Genomic DNA, 9,284 nt, shown 5'->3' on the forward strand with positions numbered 1-9,284 from the left:
TCACACGTCTTGTCTAGACCCAGATGGATTTTACCTTGACCTTGGACTCGGGCTGTTTGAGGCCGGACAATTCCCTGAAGGAAGCAAACCCAGCTTTTTTTCTCAATCCAACTTCCCTGTCTGCCTTCCTCTTGCTATCGTTCTCCCCAATCACTTCTCTCTGGATTATTTTTGGACCCCCTTCTTAGCCCGCCCCCCCCCCCCCCATATACTTTATTTTCCTTTTACTTATCAGCTTCTAAATAGCTGCTGTCTTGTCTCGGAGATGACCTCACCCAAAGATGAAGGTGATATTTAAAAGTTTCTGCTGAAGATCTCACAGGAACACACACACACACACACACACACACACACACACACACACCACCTCCAAAACTACCACCACCACACTACACCACACTTTCGGAGCCAAACTAACCCTCTCCTTCAGGGTCCCGAATAAGCCACTTAGTTGTTAGGGGGGAAGGAACGGCGGCAGAAAGATTTCTTTACTATTCAGTAGGAGTTGGGAACATGGGATTGAAAACCTCTGGACCACCTCTGTTACATTATTAGGTGCCTGCGGACCAGAGTTTAAAAGCACATGGCCTGGGACTGGGGAGTGAGGGCCGGGGAGAGGAAGAAAAGAAGGGAGACCCTGAAGATTGAACAGGAGGAACTGTCCCCCATCTTCCCCAGGCCTTTGATTTTTCCCCTTTGCACTCGCATTTCGGCTCTTCACAGCTCAGCTCGGGACACTCAGGAAGAGAAGCAGCGATGTCCCAAGATCGGGAAGCAGCTATCGGAGACGCTGAATACCCGGGGGTTTCATGTGAGGGGAGGAGACTGGGATCGGAGAGCTGGACCCAGACTGAAGAGCCCAAGTTACTAAACTTTAAGAGATCCCCCTTCACACACACACACACACACACACACTTTAAATGAGAAGATGAGAAGTCGACCTTTTTTCTTAAAAATAAAAACCTAGTGTTTTCGCGTGGTCATTCTTTTCCTAGAAATGTGATGGTGGTTGAATTTGAAGATGCCATCCTCCACCACCTTCTCCTACTCCGCCCTCTAAAATTTTTGACACCGATACGCTTCGGAGCTGGAAATTTAGCCATCCCTGCCGGCTTCCCTTCTCCCGAGCACGCCCTTCCAGGCTTCTCGGCGCCGCCGCCCCAAGCTCGGTACCCGCCTACTGTTCTGTCTCGCACTCAGCCCTTCCACCAGAGGTGGTCAGACCCTCTGAAGGGATCCTTAGCACCCCTGGGACAGAGGAAAGGGAAAAGGGAGAAGGTAAAGATGGGAAGCATTTGCCTCTTGGGAGCAAACCAGTAGAGCCGACAGATTGAGGTTAATGCCAGAGTACTAAACAAAAAGGAACGCTAAAGAAGTGAGGCAAAGAGCTATTGACCTCTTTCCCCCGCCCTATTTCTCCCCATCCCTTCCGTGCGAGCATACCCGAGCCAAAACCTAATTCTGGCTTGGACCATGATATTTCCAACAACGCTTGTTACCTCTCATCTCCATTTCTGCATCCCAGTTTATTTTAAATTCCATTTCTACTTCTCTTATTTCCGTTGGGCTTAAATCGTCTCCATTTCTAGCCTTTCTGCCCCGTCCCCCTTTCTCTTTTATTTTCTTTCACTCCTATAATCACTATGGTTCCCCCTCCCCGAGAATGGTGTGGAGGGGGGCTGGGTGGAGTATAGGGGACTCTAGTCTCTTTCTCCCCGGGGCGCCCTCCCCTTGTCGTTGAGAAGCCTGGGCAGGAGGCAAGCGTTGGGCAGGGGGCAGGAAAGTGATCCCCTCTCCCTAGGGCGGCCTCGTAAGGCTGAGAGGTTCGCTTCAAGAGGCTCGGGGAGATGGTCTGTAATGGAAACAGCTCTATCATCAAAGCCTTCACGGACTCCTTCCAGCTGGGAGCTACAGGGGAGCTAGCTCTGCTTGGCTGGGAGCAGAAATGCTACCTCTTACACACACACACACACACACACACACACACACACACACACACACACACACACCCCCCCCCCCATCACTACCATCACGCCACCCTTTTATTGTTTGACCAATTTTTAAAATTCTCTTTTCTCCCACATACCCCGACACCTAATCCGAGATTTCTGCAGTCTCCGTAGCCTCCATTTACCGGGAAAGGGGGGTGGGGTGGTGGAGAGAAATGGGAGGAAGAGAGGTGTAAATTGCCCCCCATACCTACACTCCCCATTCTTGGGTTCCCCTGGGGGAGCCACGGAAACCAGCCCCTCCTTCCCCTCAGAGTCGACCGAATAGTGCCCGCTCCCCTCCGCCCTCCATCGTGCCCCCCCTTTTTTCCAGACCCTCCAAGGGGCGTAGCCCTAGTTCTTTAAATCTCCCCGCCTCCCCCCCTTTCAGGAGCCAATCAACACCGGGTTGGACCTTTCCCCCGCCCTCCCTTCGAATGGGGCGGAGAACCCAGGAGACCGGGACTGGGTGTCACGTGCAAGGACGAAGTCACGTGGTAGGTGGCCGGGAGGGGAAGGGGAGTCAATTCTTACTAGCATATTTCTTAATGAAGCGGGGAAAGAGGGTGAGGCGCATGCGCCGGGCCCAGTGAGGGAGGGGGGGCAGGAGGGAGGAGAGGAGGAGGGGGAGGAGAGAGGAGGGGGGAGGGGGAAAAAGGGGAGCGAGGTGTCTCCCTCGCTCTCTCCCTCGCTCTCTCCCTCTGGCAAGTGGAGTTTTTAAAAAGCTCGAGCAGATCATGTCATGACGACTTCGCTGCTCCTGCACCCGCGCTGGCCGGAGAGCCTTATGTACGTCTATGAGGACAGTTCGGCTGAGAGCAGCGGAGGAGGAGGAGGCGCCGGCGGCGGAGGAGGCGAGGGAGGCGGAGGAGGCGGCGGCGGCTGCGGAGGAGGCGGCGGCGGCGGCGGCAGCGGAGGAGGGGGGGGAAGCTGCAGCGGAGCCAGCCCCGGCAAAGCCCCGATCATGGACGGACTGGGCGGCAGCTGCCCCTCCAGCCACTGCCGGGACCTGCTCACCCACCCGGTTCTGGGCCGGCCCCCAGCTCCCCTGGGCGCCCCGCAGGGCGCCGTCTACACGGACATCCCCGCCCCAGAGGCGGCCCGCCAATGCCCCCCGCCGCCGGCGCCCCCCACCTCGTCCAGCGCTACCCTAGGCTACGGCTACCCATTCGGGGGCAGCTACTACGGCTGCCGCCTATCCCACAACGTGAACTTGCAGCAGAAGCCCTGCGCCTACCACCCCGGGGACAAGTATCCCGAGCCGTCGGGGGCCTTGCCGGGCGACGATCTATCCTCCAGGGCCAAGGAGTTCGCCTTTTACCCCAGCTTTGCCAGCTCCTACCAAGCGATGCCCGGCTACTTGGACGTGTCCGTGGTGCCGGGCATCAGCGGGCATCCCGAGCCCCGCCACGACGCCCTCATCCCCGTCGAGGGTTACCAGCATTGGGCGCTCTCCAACGGCTGGGACAGTCAGGTGTACTGCTCCAAGGAGCAGTCGCAGTCAGCCCACCTCTGGAAGTCTCCTTTTCCAGGTAAGGGGCTTTTCTTGAGTGACACAACCCCATCCTTATCGCCATTTCCCGCCTCCTAACCCCCAACCCCCCTCCACACACACCCTGGGGCTCCGCACCCCAGCCACCCCCGCTGTCTGGCCCCGGCGCGCCCGGCTGCTGAGGGAGCCGGCCGGGCGAGCTGGGTTGAGGAATGCGCCGCTGAAGGAAATCTGCTCCGACACGTTCCCTTGAGCTGCCCCGCCGAAAGTGAAGCAATAGCAGGCGCCGGAGCCGGTACTCCTCGGGCTTCCAGCGCCCAGGGAGTACCGGCTCCGGCGCCCTTCACACTCCCAGGCCCAGACGCACAATTGGCCTGATTTATAAAGCCAAAAACCAAAACAAACAACAAACAAAAAAGAAAAAGGCATGCAGGATTTTAAAACGTGCTCCTCTGGCAGAATTGCCCAGGTATTTCGGGCACCACTCAGGTTCTTTAAAGACCCTGAATTGGACAGATGATTTGGATACATTTTAACCATAACGAGGCTTTATTTTTTATTTATTGATTTATTTATTTTGCTTAATTATTGTGGTTGTTGGGGGTCGTGTAACTGTAACAGCCTTGACAGTCCCTTTTCTCCTTTTTAGAGCTCAAATCTGGTTAACTTTCTCTCCTCAAAACAACAGCAAAAACAGGGATAGCGTCCCTGGACCTCTTGATCCAAGGAACATGGAGAGGACTTTGGGGAGGGTACCCACACCATCGAGAGGCATAGATGGTAACTAGAAGGAACTAGAAGCGATCCCTAGGCTGCTGGGGGGGCGGGGGGGGAGGTGTAAGGTGGATGGAGAGACAAAAATAGTGTATCTGAGTGTGTATGGGAAGAGAGGAAATGGAAAGACGGGGATCTTCTGTCACCCCATTCACTGTGTTTTGGGGTGCATTCATTTTCCACCTGGGGCAGACCAAAAACGATGCTTCTAGAGAAGGAAACCATTCGGTAGTCCCTATCCCCCACCACATAGGAAGAATATTCGAGTGGAGGTATTTGAGTTTGAGGGTGTCTCCCAATAGAGGAGATTCAGCCCTAACGTAAAGAGGCAGACCTAGGGACGTCAAGGGTCGGGTGAAAGCCTATCTTCTTTTGGATGTTTTCCTTCCTCCTCTTAGTCTCTCCTATCCCAAGAAAGAGAAGTCGGAGAGAGCTATAGGACCACTATATACCCTTAATGACGACGGGGGGGGAGGGGGGGCAGTTAGCCCAGAGCAGGCTCCAATCATTCTCCTTCTGAGATCACTGCTTATGATCTCCCATGCTAAAGGTGCAGAATAAAGAATACAGGTCCTCTCTAGGATTGGACCTGAGAATCCTTGGTATACGGAATTGGAAGAAGATGAGCTCGATTTTGTAGAAAAATAAATAGAACTGCACGCAATGGACTACACCAAATCATTCTTGTTTTGAGGTCTATTATAGGATAGAGGAGTCCTGCTGGACAGGCTATACACAGCATCAATTTTCAGGGCCTAGGTTAAACACATGCATACATTTGGATTTGTGTCCTAATGATTCTCCATCTGCAGCTTCTGACCTTTCCATCATGTAGTCAAAGGGAGCTTTTTTTGGAAATCAACTCCCAACAAGGAACGGGTGGAGGGGGAACTCCTTGAGCTCTCTAGGAACAGGCCATAGTAGGGGCACTGTGCCACCATCTCCCAAGGGCTGGACAGCAGGCAGAGGATAGGAACTGGTAAGGCGAAGGAGTTAGAGACAGCTTAGGGTAGCTAAGGGGCCTAGAGGGATGTAGAACCTTGGAGTTGCACCGAGACTAAGTAATCTCTGTACGAATGAAGAGCTCTGGAATATATCTTCCTTCAAAGAAGTCATCTCCTAGCCTAGCCTTCTAGAGAAAACTAATAGAGCTTTAGAATAATAATTTAAAAAAAAACAGCTAAATTAAAACAGTCCAGGGAGATTTACTAAATATATACTGTATAACATATAATATAAAATTCAGTGTCTCAGCAGCTACATCAGTATATATTATATACACATGTCGATATATACACACATGCATGTATATGTGTATGTATTGGTGTGTATATGTATATATTGACATGTTCGTGTGTTGTTCACTTCTATACATATGGATGTGGTGAATTAGTACAGAGAGATAAAGTAGATTAAATTGAGATACATTTTTATCTTAAAATGTGTCTCCATTCTTTTGCCCACATCTTTAGACTTTTAACATCCTTTAGAAGAACCAGGATTGAAAGGTTACTCATCAAGAGTGTTGTTTAGCCTACATACAGGTATATACATGACTCTCTTTTGTGTATCTCTGATTGAATGAGATTTGATCTTCATATGTACAATGAGGTAGAGAACAGTAGACTATTACTTAGAAAAAGGCAAATAATGGGGGGGGGGAGCGACGTTTCCTAGTGCTTTAAAAAAAATCTCTACTCCGACCCTTCCCTTGGAATTATCCACATAATTGCCTTCTTCCACATTTCATTTTCAGTTCGAGTGTAGAAAGGCAAAGTTTACTGAGAGATTCAGAGGGAAAGAGGGGCAATAGAGGAAGGAGGTGGAGGAGAAAGAAAAAAAGAGGTGAGGGGTAGAGAGAGAAGGAGCAGGAAAAAAAAGGGAAAGGGGGAGATGTGAGAAAGGAAAAAGAAAAGAGAGGGAGAGAATAGGGAAAGAGAAGTTTCGAGGGGAGAAAAGTGGGGAGAGACAGAAGAAAAGTGGAAATGCTAGGCTCCTGGATGCACTTTGAGAAAGATCCCACTGACAAAATACTTCAGTCTTTAGTGACCAAGGTTCTGATGCCACTGAGAATGTGGGAACCGGGACAAAACATACCCAGAGTCAGACACATGTGGCTGAAGCTATACTGTGTTTTGGTGAACTGAGAATGTTGGGGGTGTGGGATGGGTGTACACAAAGATATGAACAGATTTTGTCTTTAGCACTGAGTCCAGTGAAAACTGGAGAATTTTCTCATTCTCATTTGATCCACAACCCTCATAGTTCAGGATGCCAAGTGAATTTTGGAGGAGGGAATGAATACTTTGGCTTGGTCTTCGGATTAACTGGAGCGCCGCCAGGTTTGCCGACTTTCTGCTCTGTGCCGAGAAGACACAACTCTGGGTCTCCCGTGCCAGAAGTCCCCCATCTCTCCATCTGCACACTCATCTTTGTTTCTAAATAGTCCAGTTGAAGTGAAGAAGGGGCTTTTACAGGAAGCGGGGAAAGTGGACTATTTTCTCCGGAGACCAAAACAATCCATGTGTTAAAAAAAAAAAATTTTTTTTAAACCACCTGCATCAAACAAGGTATTTAGCAAAATATATACAAAATAATGGGTTATGTTTCTGTTATGTCTCTGAAAGTACAGATATAACACATAAATGGATGTCTTCTCCAAGCTAAGTAGAAAGTTTGTTGCAATTGTTTGGTAGTAATTATTTAGCTAATTTGCACACACAAACTGCCCCTCTTCCCCAACATAACAATTCGTAGATGAGCTCTATGTCTGTTTCTCTGATCATAGAGACAGCCATGTTAGTGTTGTGTATCTGAATGTAGGTACGATTATTCAAGGGGGAAAATTCATTAAATTCAGCAAGTCAGCAGGTCCAAGGAGAAAAAGATGCCGAATGTATATTTTCCTAGTTGTCCAGCAATTGTGCTGGAATTGGAGTTGTGTAGACAGCCAAGTCATGGCCTTTCAGTATTCTGGCCTTCACTTTCCACTCCTGATCTTTCCTTCCCAGAGATTATTTTTCTTTAATAATCTGTATGATTGCCCCATAATAACCCTCTAGTCCCTGTAATACATCGGGACTAAGTGATCGAAGACAAAGGTTTGTGAGACTGGGAAACTGCCCGAAGGTAGTGGGTAAGAAGAGCAAGGAAAGGCCTGTTCTCCTGTGGACCTTTTCATGTCCTGTTCTCCCTGGCAGAACTTTTGCCTACATTCCTGAGATCTATCTACATTGGCAGTAGAGAGAGTGGAGGTACCTTTCCTTCCTGACCTATCCATTTCATAACACAATTTGTCCTGAAATATCCATAAAATTAAATGCAAAAGTTGGGGGAAATTTGTTGGGAGGGGGGTTGTTTGTGATTATTTTGGAGGGAAGGATTAGAGAACATGAATGATTGCCCCAATTTTCCATTTCTTTTAGGAAGCTCTATGAGGCTTGTTGATGGGATGGGGGAGGGAGAGGAGTGAAGAAGTTACTTTTCTTCCTTGAGCTGGTTTTGTGAGCCTGAAGAAAGGGAATATTGGGGGAGTGGAAAGGGGTTTGTGTGTGTGTGGGGGGGGGAGTTGTAAAGACACTAAGTCTCCCAGACTCAGAGAGAAGGAGATTGAGTTGGGGTGCCTATAAAGAAGCTAGTGCCTCTTTAATGGTCTGTAGGGAGTTAGAAGCAAAGTTTCCATCTTTAAGAAGGGAAAGGGATAAGCAAGAATTGAAGAAAACTCTTCCTCTGTCTTACCAAGCAGGGTGGGGCAGGGGGCTTCTTCTGATTCGCCCACCAACAGGAAAGCCATTGAAGACACATGGTGAGCAGGGAGAGCATATCTGTGTCCGTGGAAACCTTCCACTCAAAGAAGGCCACCCATGAGATGCCACAGTTGGGACTTTCTTACCTAAGACTACTTTGTGGACCACCATTTATGGGAATGATTGTGTTCCCATTTAAGGGTTTGCTTTGTTTCTCTCACTAACTGTACCTGTTTTAATAAGAAATACCTAAGACCAGGAGGAGAATGCAAAAGCGAATTTACCCTTTCATAATGTCAGGGTTTCCTGGCAGGAGGAGGGAGGCCAAGTCTAGAAGGGGCAGTACAATTTTGAAGTTTTTCCTCCTCTCCCACCCCCAATTTTTACCTTTCCTCTTGTCCTCCTTTCTCTACACATAATCAATGAAAACACCATCAAGATTTCTGTTGTTTTATTTGTCAGAATGAGCCAAAAATGTGCCAGGTTTAGGGCATGAATTGTCTAACTACTCGAGATAAATTCATTATTTAAAACACATAATAAAGGCCAAGGTAAATTGGGGGCTGGTCTTTGAATTATTCACATAATTGAGGTGCATTGGACTAGGAGAAAGCCCAGATCACTGGACTTGAATTACCCATATCTCTGAAACCAAAATTGGGGATGGGAAAAGTCTTGCTGAATCATTGGGGGAGCTACATCTTTGGAGGGGCTTTGTCCCAGTCCTCAAGTTTCTGCCTCCTGCACCTCACCCACTTCCCGATTGGGGAGGAGACAGGCCGTGGGTGTTGGCTCCATCTTATGGGTTCTCTCCCGTGTTTCTCCCCAGACGTCGTCCCCCTGCAGCCTGAGGTCAGCAGCTACAGGAGGGGCCGGAAGAAGCGAGTGCCCTACACCAAGGTTCAGCTGAAGGAACTGGAGAAGGAGTATGCGGCCAGCAAGTTCATTACCAAAGAGAAGAGGCGGCGGATCTCAGCCACCACCAACCTCTCGGAGCGCCAGGTCACCATCTGGTTCCAAAACCGTCGAGTCAAAGAGAAGAAGGTGGTCAGCAAAGCGAAGGCACCTCATCTCCACTCCACCTGACCTTGGAGCCCTGAGCCCTACGTGCCTCCCCACCTATTTATATCCCACTCTGTACCATAAAAGGAGTCCACCGATGGACAATTCTCCGGTGAATCGATTATTTAATATTAATACTAATAAATAATATTAATGTGGAGAAAGAGGGGAAGAGGGAAGGAAGGAAGGAAGGAAGGAAGGAAGGAAGGAAGGAAGGAAGGA

The 9,284-nt window shown here is 49.4% G+C and overlaps 1 protein-coding gene across 2 annotated transcripts; it reads left to right on the plus strand.

The window, feature by feature from the left end:
- The first annotated feature begins 2,730 nt into the window (after nucleotides 1-2,730).
- Nucleotides 2,731-9,135, plus strand: HOXC13 (homeobox C13). Of its 2 annotated transcripts, XM_069101129.1 has the most exons (3): nucleotides 2,731-2,824; nucleotides 2,879-3,520; nucleotides 8,830-9,135. In XM_069101129.1, the coding sequence occupies exons 1-3, from the start codon at nucleotides 2,731-2,733 to the stop codon at nucleotides 9,084-9,086; spliced, it is 993 nt and encodes a 330-aa protein (XP_068957230.1). In that variant the 3' UTR covers nucleotides 9,087-9,135. The 2 variants fall into 2 exon arrangements, with proteins under 2 accessions (XP_068957230.1, XP_068957229.1); XM_069101128.1 differs by having other exon boundaries at nucleotides 2,731-3,520.
- The last annotated feature ends 149 nt before the right edge of the window (nucleotides 9,136-9,284 follow it).

The sequence above is a fragment of the Petaurus breviceps genome, unplaced genomic scaffold (assembly GCF_028583685.1).
Source record: "Petaurus breviceps papuanus isolate PSGF00001 unplaced genomic scaffold, PetGlider_PUasm1.0 454, whole genome shotgun sequence".
NCBI lineage: Eukaryota > Metazoa > Chordata > Mammalia > Diprotodontia > Petauridae > Petaurus > Petaurus breviceps.